General features: G+C 39.0%; 4 protein-coding genes across 5 annotated transcripts; 1 reads left to right on the forward strand and 3 right to left on the reverse strand.

Moving 5' to 3' along the window:
- On the reverse strand, positions 1–2,927 carry LOC109124543 (molybdate-anion transporter). The gene is made up of 8 exons (XM_010428138.2): positions 2,686–2,927; positions 2,048–2,192; positions 1,796–1,964; positions 1,175–1,445; positions 796–1,061; positions 489–704; positions 277–379; positions 1–138 (listed from the first exon to the last, which is right to left on the reverse strand). The coding sequence occupies exons 1-8, from the start codon at positions 2,834–2,836 to the stop codon at positions 77–79; spliced, it is 1,383 nt and encodes a 460-aa protein (XP_010426440.1). The 5' UTR covers positions 2,837–2,927; the 3' UTR covers positions 1–76.
- On the reverse strand, positions 4,715–7,157 carry LOC104711438 (UPF0160 protein). 2 transcript variants are annotated; one of them, XM_010428139.2, is made up of 7 exons: positions 6,887–7,157; positions 6,532–6,678; positions 6,348–6,446; positions 5,794–5,985; positions 5,334–5,453; positions 5,134–5,205; positions 4,715–5,047 (listed from the first exon to the last, which is right to left on the reverse strand). In XM_010428139.2, the coding sequence occupies exons 1-7, from the start codon at positions 7,118–7,120 to the stop codon at positions 4,823–4,825; spliced, it is 1,089 nt and encodes a 362-aa protein (XP_010426441.1). In that variant the 5' UTR covers positions 7,121–7,157; the 3' UTR covers positions 4,715–4,822. The 2 variants fall into 2 exon arrangements, with proteins under 2 accessions (XP_010426441.1, XP_019085346.1); XM_019229801.1 differs by lacking the exon at positions 4,715–5,047 and having other exon boundaries at positions 5,148–5,240; positions 6,887–7,156.
- On the forward strand, positions 7,831–8,772 carry LOC104711439. Its single transcript, XM_010428140.2, has one exon. The coding sequence runs from the start codon at positions 7,949–7,951 to the stop codon at positions 8,507–8,509; it is 561 nt and encodes a 186-aa protein (XP_010426442.1). The 5' UTR covers positions 7,831–7,948; the 3' UTR covers positions 8,510–8,772.
- On the reverse strand, positions 9,304–10,761 carry LOC104711441 (ervatamin-B). Its single transcript, XM_010428141.1, has 2 exons — positions 10,323–10,761; positions 9,304–9,887 (listed from the first exon to the last, which is right to left on the reverse strand). The coding sequence occupies exons 1-2, from the start codon at positions 10,759–10,761 to the stop codon at positions 9,304–9,306; spliced, it is 1,023 nt and encodes a 340-aa protein (XP_010426443.1).

Genomic DNA, 13,238 nt, shown 5'->3' on the forward strand with positions numbered 1-13,238 from the left:
AAAAAAAAAAAAAAAAAAAAAAAGTGAAAATCACCAAAAAAAAATTAGGAATTACGAGCACAGGAGTGGAACATGATCAGAGGTTAAGAGGATCAACTTCCGAGTTTCGCTCCTTCATCGGACTCCAATCTTCTGCCTCTGCAACAAACACAAAGAGCTAAAGTAAGACATTACCCTTTACCACAAACAAGCAATTTTTTTTCATTTTTTGTTACACTCTTCAGAGTTATGAATTATATATGTATGTAAAACAGTAAGACAAAAAAAAGGACTCACTTGGCTTTTCGGAGATGACCATAAGCCGCCGTTGTAATATGGAGGCTACAAAGAGAAAGATTGAGCACATACCAAACATGATTGTGATCGGAAATGCGTCCACCTGAGCAACCAGATAACAAAAACCAAAATTTCCAGATTAGCTTCTTCTTCTTCTCTTTTTTTTCACTTTCTGTAGTGTTTAAAGAGGACGGAGACATGAGATTTCTTACATTGTACAAGACTATGCAGACAAAGATGTTGAGCGGAACACGGAAGAAATTCATTATGGTGCTTCGTGCTTCTTCAGGTATATACTGTGACCTCATCTTCATTATGGAAGGCCAAAATATTCCTACACAAGCCTCAAAAACACAGAAACCAAGTAGCTGAATGGAGCTAGTTAACGACAAGCGTTCGTCTTTCACCTTTGATGGCGTCACCAGGACCTGTTCCACAAATTTTTTATAGGATCAATGTGCGTATGAAAGATAGTATAAACTTAAGCGTAGTAATGAAGCATCAGACTCTGAGACATACACTTGTTGTAATGGGAAGAAGAAGTGATGCAGCGGAGACTAGAAAGACAATTTGCATATAGTTTTCGACTCTGAGAGATGAGCGAGACATGAGACGAGCTGCTAGTGAGCTTCCCAACATTGAGGCCAACATGAAGGTTGCAAAGACGAAGCCATGTGGGATTTCTTCCTCGTTTGGGCTAAGAGCTGGTGTCCAGAGGAAAACAAAGGTGTACATTGAGGCTTCAAATAGAGACTGAATAGCACCCAGCAATGCAATCTTTTCATCTGAGGAATCATCATAGACTGTGTTAGAGATAATCAGAAAACATAGCTTGCAAATTCCATTGGATGTACTGAAGCCTCTCAATCAACAGTTTTAACGCTAAATTTGAACCTGCCTGAAGCAATTGCTATGGCAGCAACTTTGAACTGAGTCAGCAAGTCTTTGCTATCAGATGGATCTCCGAAATTCTCAGACCATGTTGCCAGTATGATAGCCATTCCAATTGCAAGAAAGCACGCAGCTGCGTCAAAGGGAGCGACAGGACCAAAGGAAAAAGTGTCAACAAGAAGATTGCCGAACAATCCCGAGAGAATAGCGACCAGACCGTTCCCAAGGAAAACAGCCTTAGAGAATGTCAGTGAAAGCCACTGTTGCTCAAAGTTCCTCTGCATAGTTGTTTAGAGAAGAGAAAAGACATCAGGTCATGGCTCCAACTAAGTGAATCCTCTAAAAGGTTATAAGTCTTTACTTTCTTCATTATCCACAATGCTAAGATTGCAAGTGAACGTTGGCATATTCTAGACACTTTGAGTGAGGTCCATAAATGATAGTTTTTAGATACTATAAATTTACAGTCATCAAGAACTAATAATCTTAACTGTGGCATTCATCAAGCTAAGGAATGGTATGTTTCCATGAAACCAGTAACAAAGTATGTAAAGGAATTCCTGTAGGAACCAAAAACTAAAGACAAATCGAATACCTAGACAGACTATGTATAAAAGTTACGGCTGACCTTATTATGCTCTGCAATTAGCCAAGATTCGAATGCTGAAAACAATAGAGATGTAGCAATACCACCCAAGATACGGCCAACCATCAAAACTCTGTACTGTGGAGAGTGCTTGGTGACACAGCTTAGTATGTAAACTATGCAGTATGTAACACATGCCCTCTTTCGACCCCTGAATCCAACACACACACAAGGATATTGGTTGCCTAAACATAGATAGCATCGACTTGAACTTAAGAAGGAAGAAATTCTCACTGTTTGTCAGCAAGAGATCCAACAATGGTTCCAAACAACATCGATGAACCAAAACCAGCAATGAATAGCTGACCAATATCTCCTTTTCCAAAACCATAAGTGCTGTAAAGGTAATACACATAAGGACCTTGAAGCCAGTCCCCAGCTACAACAACATAATCATATATAAACACAAACATATCAGCATTGAAATTGATATATAAATGCATTCAACAACAACAACAACAACAAAATACTACCATCATCTTCCTCATCGCAATCTCTGATCTACAACACATTTAATCAAACCTACCAGGATCTTATTAGTCAATCACTGATACCAGATTCGGGAAGAAGCAAGGCGTCGTCTTAATAACAAAATTCAAATCGAAGACCAGATTTCGTATGAGCTACAACAACAAATCTAAACAATCGTATCTGTTACTGGACTCGATCTAGCACAAAAGTGGATGACGATAAGAAGAGCTCGAGAATTGAACTCTCTCTCACACACACACACACACACAATAGCTTAGATCAGATCCGTGACAATAAACATCAATCGAAATTGTAGTTGGCGATTAATCAATCAATCAATCACAGAGCTGATTCCGCTAATTAATGAATTCTAAGAGAGCGATAATGGCGGAGAGACGTACCCATCATAATAGAGAATACGAGGAGGTAATTGTTCTTGAAAGAATTGAAGGAGGACGAAGTGTTGATCCGATCCTTGTTTGTCTTGCTCAGTTCCAGCACCGCCACTACGGCAGTCATAGTTCCGAACACCAAGTAGTAGAAAACCTCCATTGTTACTTACTTCTCTCTCTCCCTCTCACTCTCAGAGTTAAAGAGTTAAAGAGTTAAAGAGCCACCGAGAAGAAGAAGAAGAAGAAGAAGAAGAAGAAGAAAATGTCACGGAGTGGGAATGCGCGATTGTACCAAACCAATTACCGTGGAAATTATCCTCTACTACGCGAGTTATCGTACACGTAAGCGTCAGTCGGTGATGAGTCTCACTATTTCTATTTTGTTTTTATTTTTTTAACATAATTGTACATTTGTAATGATATAAAATCACTAATCCTTTTACTTTTTCTGCAAGGGATTTCGAAACCCTAGGCGTTCTCTAGATACAATACAACCAACTCTGCTTATCTCTCGCTCAGCTCAACTCTATATCGTTCTTGAAAGATGAAAAAGGCTACGCCGGAGGAAGCTGTGGCTGTAACATCTGTCTTTTGGGATATCAAACGGTTTCCCGTTCCTCTTGGCTTTGATGCTCGTCGGACCGTCCGTGCATCAAAAAGCTGTTGGAGAACTACTGTGGTCCTCTCATAATCAACGTCGTTGGCATACTAACTAACGTCCATCCTCACATCCTTGAAGCTCTTTCTTCCAGTGGAATCAATCTTTATTACGCCCCCTTTGGTTAGTATCTATTTTTTTTTCATCTAAAGCCATTAATGGATCGTGAATAGAGAGTTTGAAGTTTTAGTTTCGTCTGAAACAGGTTGCTCAAGCCTCACGTTTTACATGCATCAGTGGATGCCTAATATCCACCCCCAGCTAATATTTTGGCCATATGCGATCCGATAGCCTTCCCTCGCCCTAAGAGTGGATACAACCTTTTTGGGCCATTTTCATATTCTTCTCCTCAACAAGACGCCATCAGCTGGATGAGCTTAATTCTGGCAGGATACGTGCAGTGGAACGGATGAGTCTGCCATCTGGCTTTTCTCAATATGCAAACATCTTTTTCCTGGCATTGAAACTGGCCAAGGCTTTGAAAGTTTATATAGTCATTTCTCTTCTGTAGAACATCTACAAGCGGTAATTAAGCACATCTTAGCCAAAGCAGAAACTTGTTATGTCAATACTCTTTTGTCATTAACTACTTCTCCCCTTCTCACTGGATGTTCATTTTTTTTTCCAAGCAGAGGTTAGCTTACCTTCCTTTCCAATCATCTAACTTTAGAGACATATCCAGGGAGGAGGATGAGAATCCTCCCACCATGGTGAGGAAGCAACCAGAGATGGCTACTCCTGAGGAGGCTGTCGCTGTAACATCTGTCTTTTGGGACATCAATAGGTTTCCGGTTCCCCCTGGATGTTCGTCGGGCCAGTCTGTGCATTAAACGGTTTTTGAAGCAATATGGCTACTCTGGTCCTCTCGCCATCACTGCGGTTGGCAATATATCACGCATACCTGAATGCGTCTTTCAAGCGCTCTCTTCCAGTGGAATCACTCTTCATGTCCCCCAAGATTCCAAACACATCATGTCGCTTATGTCTCGGTGGATTTCTAAGAATTCGTCCCCAGCTAATATTTTGGGCATATGCGATCTGAGAGGTTTCCCTCAACCTCAGAGTGGATACAACCTTTTCCGGCCATTTTCATATTCTTCTCCTCAACAAGACACCATCCTTTGGGAAAGCTTAATTCTTGCAGATTTAGGGGCACTTGATCAGGAGGATAGATGCTGTGAAGCTGCCAGCTGATTTTGCTTATTATGCAATCATCTTCGTACTTGGCCCATGGTGTTGTTTTTCTCTTAAGGCATACGTTAATGGTTTGTTCTGCGGCAAATGTTGGGATAACTAAATTACCTATGCTTACTTTCATGTCTCTTATTGGTCACTTCTCATTTCCCAACAGAAATTATTACATATATATATATATATATATATATAGAAAACAAACAAATTAATACGAAAAGTGTTTTTCATGATTTAGTGACTTGGCCACTTAGAGGACCTCAATCCAAAGAACTGATATTTGGTTATGCATAGACTCTAACCCATCAAAGAGGTTCGTGCCATTGCTAAGGCACCTTCATATGTCCGGTTTGCACCAATGAAACCACTCATGTGCACAAAAACACAACCCGGAATTGAACTTTCCTCTGAGAGCTTCTCCTTTTCTAGACCTCTCCATGATAAGGGCAACGCTTTACGGCTCTCAAACCTGTCTCGTGCAACCGAAACCGCTTGGATTCTCCAATTTTCACTTCTGTCATCCTGCACAAACCCACATATACACTCATTGGCTTAAGAGATATCATGTTTACAACATAATATGATCATTGCATAAACCCCGGTGGTACCTGGTAAAGAACATATTTTATGGAAGGATCAATCTTCATTTCTTCCTCGAGCTCGAATATATGGAGTTTCCACTGTCGATTTCACAAGACTCTTATAACTTTGAAAACTAATCCCACCATTTCATCAATGAGAATCCCTCTAACTTTGAAAACTAATCACGACATGGATGATATATGTTAAGGAGCTCATTAGAACTTACTGGGCATTGTTTACTGAGCTTCATAATTTCTCCACTGGAGTCTATATCATACCGTTTTGCAAGACACTCCATTACAATTGACCGAGCTGGTAACCACGATTTCGCGTGAAAATGAACACACTGTCAAAGGTAGAAACACAGGTAGCTTTAGATCGTTCTGGTTGTATTCTCGATTCATACTCAAATAGGCAGGGGGCAGGCAAACATGTTCTTATACCAATCAGTTCTTATAAAACAATGGAAACGAAATACTGCCATTTCTATATCAGACATAGACAACATTTGTTGTAAAAACTAATAGCATCCTCATTAGGTTGATTCATTCAAGTAAATTACCAAACTAGTTTTGGTTTGGATACTGCAAAGTTTTCCTAGTTGCACCTCTTTACCAAGAAGAATAAGAACCAAATAACCTATGTAACTGAAGGAGATATAGAACTATAGAAGAGGAAAAAAAAACCTCCAAAAACTCAGAGCCAGCAAGTTCCATTGCCCGATGAAATGCTTCATCTTCTTTCGCACTGGACTGATCAGGTTCAATCCAGTCTAAGTTCATCCTTCCAACCCTATGCCCCAGGCTAGTATCGTTTACATATCTTGGAGGCTGGTCAGTATCATACTGATGGATGCCGTTGTCTACAGCATCTACTGCCTGTAATTGTATACAACAAGATGCTACCTTAGAACCATGTAAAAAGAACACAGTATATGAAAGTTCAAGAACTGGCACTATTTCTAACAACAAAATTAAAATTCTCTTTCTTTGTTAGCATCCTCAATTTGAAAAAAAGGAAAATCAAACAGAGCCACGACTTATTTGTGACATTCAGGACAACAAATTTCATCCAGGATATAGAATACTATTGGCGATATTTGCCAATTAGACAACTGATTCAGTAACTTGTTCTTTTCAAACACTAAACTTTCAAAGCCATAGCCAACAACAACTCAGATTTTTTACTCAATGTATACCAAATAATATAGCAGCTAAAGAAGAAACCTTTATAGAGCTACCTCAATGAAGTTTTTGTACACAGCTAGAAACAATCGATACACATCAGGATGTCTCTGATCAAGTTGAAGCTCCTTAGCAATTATCTCCAATCCATAATGCTAGAATACAAAAAAGCATCAGTATACAATCCACAAAATTCTCAAATTAAACACCAAACACACAAGAAAAGTATCTTCATTTTACCTTATAAACAAGTCCAGCACTACTGAGTTTAGTGTTAAACCCGTGCCCAAACACTTCATTGAATCCTTTCTGGTGATGGTCATAACGTTCACTCTGAGGATCATACACACCTCCAACATCAAGTGCCGCATCAAGCTTCTCCAAAACCTTGTAACCAAAATCATATCAATTATTGAAAAAATTAACAAAATTATAGAATTGACGAAAAATTCAAGAAGTTTACATAAACCTCAAGCTAAATTAACCATTTTCTCGGAAATTTCGAAAAAAAAAAATATATCAAACTGGATCCAAAGATTTTAAAATTCACACATAGATAGGGTCAGATACATTGTGAATTGAAGAAATAGAGTACCTGGTGATCTCTGGTTCGTACGATTTGAGCATCGGAGAATCTATTTGAAAGACGAAGGATGAAACAAGCTAAGGTTTCGTCACAGTGGAAAGTTCCATTATGCGTCCCGACCCGTTTCTGCTTCGAAACTACGGAATTGGTTGATAAACTAGCTCGGAAGCTCCCAGAACGTTTCAGAAACAGAGAATGATTCCAGATTCTGCTACAGCAGCAGAGACCTCTCGACCCAAACATGGCTGAAGAGAAGAAGATACTAAACCCTTGACCTGGCGGGTTTAAGCTTGACTGGAAACGTCGCCGTTTTCTCGAATTTGGAATTTGATGCAACGACGCCGTTTGACTTTTTCAAATTTTCACACTTTTGAGTTCTGAATTTTTTTTTCTTGGGATTTTTCTTTTTTCTTTTTTCTTTTAATTAGAGTTGATGATCTTTGGTAAACCTACCAATATGGTTGATTACCACACTCACATTTTGGGTTATCAAATTTGTTTGTTTGTTAATTTAATTTATATACCAAATGTATTGTTTTAATCATGGGACCCTTTAAATACAAACACTTATCATACATATAAAACGATCATGATTAAAATCCAAATGACAATACAACAAATCATCAATGTATTATAATCATAATTGCTTAAAATTTTGATTATACATGAACACTCACGATCTGGATAAGTTTGTTCGTAACAAATAATTTAACTTGCATGACAAAAATAGTATTAAAGAAAAAATGCAACCAAATTTACTTTGGAAAGACTTCAAACCAAAGGGAATTGAGAAAATGTGGTCTATAAGCAATACCATTATTGCCTTCAACCAAATCACACCAAACATATATATTTTTCATGATTCCTATATTCATTCTTCTTCTCACTATAGTCACAAAACAACGATTACTATTAGATGTCAACATCATAAGATAGAAGGTTAACAACTACGTTTTGGAACGTATTCGTTACATTCTATAGAGAGAGAAAATGTATAAATATGATATTACCCAATTAGCTTTCTCTTGACTCTTGACTCTTGAGCATATCGCAAAAACACCTTATGACCAAATGGCTTATGTTCACATTCTCATCTCTCTTCTCATCTTCATTACCTTCAAACCTTCAATCTCCGTCGTCCCTGATCCACCAACACAAAACCTAATCAACAGAATATGCAAACAAACAATCGATTTCAAATTCTGCAACCAAGCAATCACGTCACAGCTAATCAGAAAACAAACCTCGATCAAAACAATCGCAAAGCTAACCGCGGCTAAAGCTTGGATCAACGCGATACAAACGCTAGATAACATCGAAGGTACGCTTCTTCCGAAAGCGAAAGATCGTAGAGACAAAACAGAGTTTGATGCTTGTAGGAAAGCTTATAAGTTGGTGGATGCTCATTTAGACAACGCGTTGAAGTATTTGTATTTACGAGACTATAGGTTTATGAGAGCGTATCAGGCTCTTGCTCTTGTGAATATTTCCATGTGTAGAACGAGTTTTTTTCATCCGACGCCTATGGTTTATGCGAATTGGAACATGAAGATGTTGACGGATATAGCGATTTATGCTGGCAAGATTCTTGCTCCTCCTCCTCCTCTTAGGAAGAAGAACAAGACGCCATGAAAGCCATCATTTTTTAAACCCATTAGCTTTTTTTGTTCTCTTTTATTATTCAATCGAATAGTATTTTCTGATTTATTTCAAAAAAAAAAATCCAATTTTTTTTATACAACAGTGTTTTTTTTTTTTTTTTGTTATTTAGAGGGGAAATAGGGTGAGTCAACGTTATATATCTGTACTTCTTTCTTTTCTTTGTTACATATTTTTTGATCAAAAAAAATGGAGTGCGTCTTATTATTAGAAATAATTTTTGGCATGGATGAGATGCGAGTTTGGCCACACAGCACAAACAAGTAATCAGCCATGGATTATATATATGGTCTTCTAAAAATTTATAAGGCTGCTATTTTTATTGAATCTGAATCTGGTTGAACCAATTATCAAAGCTCTCCAAGCCAATACTGAAATATCAAACACTCAAACAAATTAATCAAATTTCGTGAAAACGTTGTAAGTTCTTGTACGTAAGTAACTTCAGGTTACATGGCTACCAACCATTCGATTTAGGAACTAGACGTGGATCGGCGATGCCCTTGCGGGTGTTTAGAATGAAACAAATAAATTACTATTTTTGAATAATGATTTCTTGTTCTGGCGAAGATCATGTTACCATAAATAAAAACTTTATATTCGTTACACCACCAGTGATATACATGCTTCCACCAACATAACTTTCAAAATACATTTATAAACGAAAACCTCCAAAATATATCATGCAACTGCAAAAGGCCAATTACTGATAAGGGTATTTGTTTAGTACTCTGAACAAACCCATCTACATGATATATAAAAGGATATCAAGCAACTGGATAAAAAGCAAGTTTGGCCAGACCACACGCTCCTTCAGGCGAATCAACGTCTCTCTTGATTCTCATGTAACCATTTTCTCCCCATTGTTCTCCCCATGAGTTCTTCAACAACCAATACTTAATCCCTTCTTCACTCATCCCATAACCAACAATGGTAACTCCATGACTCAGGTTCGTCCCGCAGTCCTCTCCATCGAATATCCCGCCGTCATATTGCTTAAACGCAGCTCCTGACCCATCTATCGCAACCGAAACAGGTTGTTGAGACACCGCTTTAAGCAATGCTTCCTCATCATTTTGGGTAACCGTCTTGTAATCGCTGATGGTTGCAGCAGCAGAATGAGTTGAGTCACAGGTTTGTTGTGATTCCTGGTAAGGATAGCTATCCTCTGTGGTGATTCCTTGGTTGTTTATAATGTAATTGAAAGCCTTATCCATTAACCCTCCGTTACATCCATAGTTCTCTGTGCTGCAATCCAACAGTTGTTGCTCAGACAGCGATACGAGGTTTCCTTTCGCAATCTTCATAATGCCTTCCACTGCTGCCACTGCCGAGAAAGCCCAACAACATCCTGTGTTCCATTACAGTAAGTAATATCATGGATGTATCATCGATGATATTTACAATCAAAATAATGTCATCGCCTAGCGATAAAGGAAAATCCATATCAGAGATGAAAAATTGTAAGGTTTGTAATGTGACTGATGGATCATAGTCTTTTAAATTCAAAAACAGTAAGTCAACCAAAAAAATCAAATTAAACTGAATACGAAAACGATAAAGGAAAATAACAGATTAATTGAAAACTTAGCAAAGAAAAGAAGCAACCTAGCTAGTATTTTACTTTTTAGTTATTTTGTTAACTCGGTATTGGTTGTATGTCTTGTAGAGCTTTCACTATTATGCTCATTGATATATTTGTAATCTTTCATTAAAATTAATAAAGAAAAGGCTAAAAATCCAATGAGAATAAAAAATAAATAAGTGACGATAATTATATAATTACCACATGGGTTTTGGTTCTTAACCGGTGTAACGGCCCCTTCCTGTCTCCAATCCATGCTCTCACCGATTTCACTGACATTTTCATGTCTAAATGACACGGTTTTGTGGGAATCCAGTGATGAAGTACCTTCCGGCACAACCAGCCCCATGTACCTCGCCTGGAATTCCTCGTCGGTGAGGTCGGAGAACTTGTTGACATCCAACTTGTATGTCTTGTTCGTTTTCATGTTGAAGCTCTCAACGAACTTTAAGTTCTTCTTAAAAATCTCAAACCTACTCGCTTTCTCAGCATCGTGTGAGTAAACGCGATGGAACCGAGACATCCATTGCTCATGTTTCTCAACGGCAGAAGCTTCAAAGAGCCCCCCACCACGAGATGTGGCTCCCGAAGTTCTCGAACTCAAAAGAATGGCTAGAATAAAGAAAAATATCGAAGCCATTCTACTAGAGAGCTAGCTAGAGAAAACGTTTTGAAAGGAACAAAGTATGGAATCGATATCTTCTGCATTGAAAGATGATTATACAAACATATATACACGAGAACGTATCCCATATCGTAAATGCTAAAGATCTCTACGAATATACAATAATAGTTATGGAAAGTAAATAATCTCTTAACCAAACATACGGGATGTGATTTGAAGATCCCATTACAAATGCCGGTTGACCAAGGGGTTTGGTGAAAATGTCGGCAAGCTGAGATGTGGTTGGAACATGAACTGGTGAAAGAACACCTTTCTGAATCTCATCCCGGATGAAATGACAGTCATTTTCAATGTGCTTCGTCTTTTCATAAAAAACAGGGTTTGTAGCAATGTAGATTGCGGATTTACTGTCACAGCAAAGCTGCATTGGCTGATCATGAGCAACTCCAAGGTCACAAAGAACATGTTTTAACCAAATAAGCTCTTTGGTGATGCATGCCATGGCCCGAAATTCTGCTTATGTGGAGGACATACTCACTATATCTTGCTTCTTTGTCTTCCATGAGATTGGGGAATCGCCTAGTTGAACCAAATAGCCACTAACAGACCGACGAGAAAGAGGACATCCAGACCAATCAGAGTCACACCAACCTGTGATTTGAAAAATTTTCTGAGCACGTAAGAGTATACCTTGGCCGGGGTTGCCTTTCAGATAGTGAAGAACTCTTAAAGCCGCATGCCAATAATCATGCCTTGGTTCTTTCATAAATCGGGCCAAAACATGAACACAATATGCTAAGCCCGGTCTCGTTGCTGACAAATATAACAGTTTTCCAACAAGACGGCGATACTGTTCGGGATTGGAAAGTAGTGGCGAGGTGGAGAGACCCAGCTTGTGATTCTGTTCCAGAGGAAAATCCACAGGTTTAGAACCTAACAGCCCTGCCTCGTTGAGAAGCTCCAAAGTGTACTTCTGCTGGTTTAAATAAAACCCCTTGATACTTCGAGAAACCTCAATACCCAAAAAATACTTCAAGGGACCAAGATCCTTCATCATGAAACAAGAAGCCAAATACCCTTTAAAAAGATGCAAGGCTTCATCGGAGTTACTCGAGACGATCATGTCATCAACATAGATCAAAATATTGATTCGTATACCACCTTTATCAAATGCGAATAACGAATAATCAGAGAGAGACTGAACAAAACCGTACTGACGCAAAGCCTTTGTTAACTTCTCAAATCAACAGCGAGGATCTTGCTTTAATCCGTACAATGACTTGCGCAGTCTACATACTCTGGTGTCGTCGTTTGCTAAATAACCAGGTGGTGGCTTCATGTAGACTTCTTCAACCAAATCACCATGAAGGAAGGCATTGTGCACATCCATCTGATGCACATGCCAATTGTTCCCAACAGCAACCTGTAAAACATTCGGACTGTTGACATTCGCGCAACCGGAGCAAAAGTTTCGCCGTAATCAACACCTTCAACTTGTTTGTTACCGAGAGCAACCAAACGTGCCTTGTAGCGTTCAATCGAACCATCAGATTTGTGTTTAATCTTGTAAACCCATTTCGATCCAATTGCTTTCTTACCAGGGGCAAATCTTCAATTGTCCAAGTTTCATTTTCTTCGAGAGCTCCAATTTCAGACCCCATAGCATTGTTCAACACTTTACTCTGGGCAGCGTTTTTATATGTCTTGGGTTCAACCGCATCGCTAATCGCAACCAAATATGCTCGATGCGTAGAAGAGAAACGAGTGCAGCCCACATAATTCGAAATTGGATAAAGAGAAGTAGTATTACCCAGCAGTCTTGTCAGTGTGTTGTACGTCTTATAATACTGGAGTTTTGCCGGTGGATTTCGTGGTCGGAGACCTCGCCGTAATTCAACTGCGACTGGCTGTTGAACGTCGTCGTCATCGGTAGGAGCCGGCAATGATGTCAAATTAGTGACGACAAGAGATGGTGACGACGTTGCAGGCGGAGAGCTGGTGGAAGATGAGGAGGAGTTCGAAGCAGCAGAGGATGAAGTCTCCGGAGTTGAAGACGAGGAAGATTGATCGGGTGGTGAGAGATTCGTAGGTGGAGAAGAAACAACATCAAGTGGACTTGAAGTGATTGATGGGCTGACAGGTGATATATCATGGTTTTTGTGGTTTTTAACCATGATATAAGGAGTCTTTTAGTGTCTTTTCATTTGTTTTTAGATTGTTTTTGAGTCTTTACAGGTTTTTAGCATGGATGGAGCAAAGTGGAGCGATTTGGATCAATTTGGAGCAATAATTAGGAGGAAAAGAACTTGGAGTCAGAACAGAGAGGGAGTGTCGATCGACACTGCCTTAGCATCGATCGACACCCTCTTTAGGCGATGAAGAATCACAAATTTGGAAGTTTTACAAATCTGCCCCAAAGTTTTCCATATTTGCAACATAAGTCCCTGACGTGTTTTAGGACATATAAATAGTATTTTTAGGTTTTCCAAACC

This window comes from Camelina sativa, chromosome 9, assembly GCF_000633955.1.
Source record: "Camelina sativa cultivar DH55 chromosome 9, Cs, whole genome shotgun sequence".
Classification (NCBI taxonomy): Eukaryota; Viridiplantae; Streptophyta; class Magnoliopsida; order Brassicales; family Brassicaceae; genus Camelina; species Camelina sativa.

Bases quoted from the DNA above. Each gene is read 5' to 3' on its own strand.
- LOC109124543 (XM_010428138.2), bottom strand. From the start codon at position 2,836: ATGGAGGTTTTCTACTACTTGGTGTTCGGAACTATGACTGCCGTAGTG. The intron at 1,965-2,047 runs GTGAGAATTTCT...TGTTGGATTCAG, and splicing joins GGATCTCTTGCTGACAAACA to GGGTCGAAAGAGGGCATGTG. The intron at 1,446-1,795 runs GTCAGCCGTAAC...ACAACTATGCAG, and splicing joins TAATTGCAGAGCATAATAAG to AGGAACTTTGAGCAACAGTG.
- LOC104711438 (XM_010428139.2), bottom strand. From the start codon at position 7,120: ATGTTTGGGTCGAGAGGTCTCTGCTGCTGTAGCAGAATCTGGAATCAT. The intron at 6,679-6,886 runs GTACTCTATTTC...TTTGGTTACAAG, and splicing joins TACGAACCAGAGATCACCAG to GTTTTGGAGAAGCTTGATGC. The intron at 5,986-6,347 runs GTAGCTCTATAA...ATACAATTACAG, and splicing joins TGTACAAAAACTTCATTGAG to GCAGTAGATGCTGTAGACAA.
- LOC104711439 (XM_010428140.2), top strand. From the start codon at position 7,949: ATGGCTTATGTTCACATTCTCATCTCTCTTCTCATCTTCATTACCTTC.
- LOC104711441 (XM_010428141.1), bottom strand. From the start codon at position 10,761: ATGGCTTCGATATTTTTCTTTATTCTAGCCATTCTTTTGAGTTCGAGA. The intron at 9,888-10,322 runs GTAATTATATAA...AATGGAACACAG, and splicing joins TAAGAACCAAAACCCATGTG to GATGTTGTTGGGCTTTCTCG.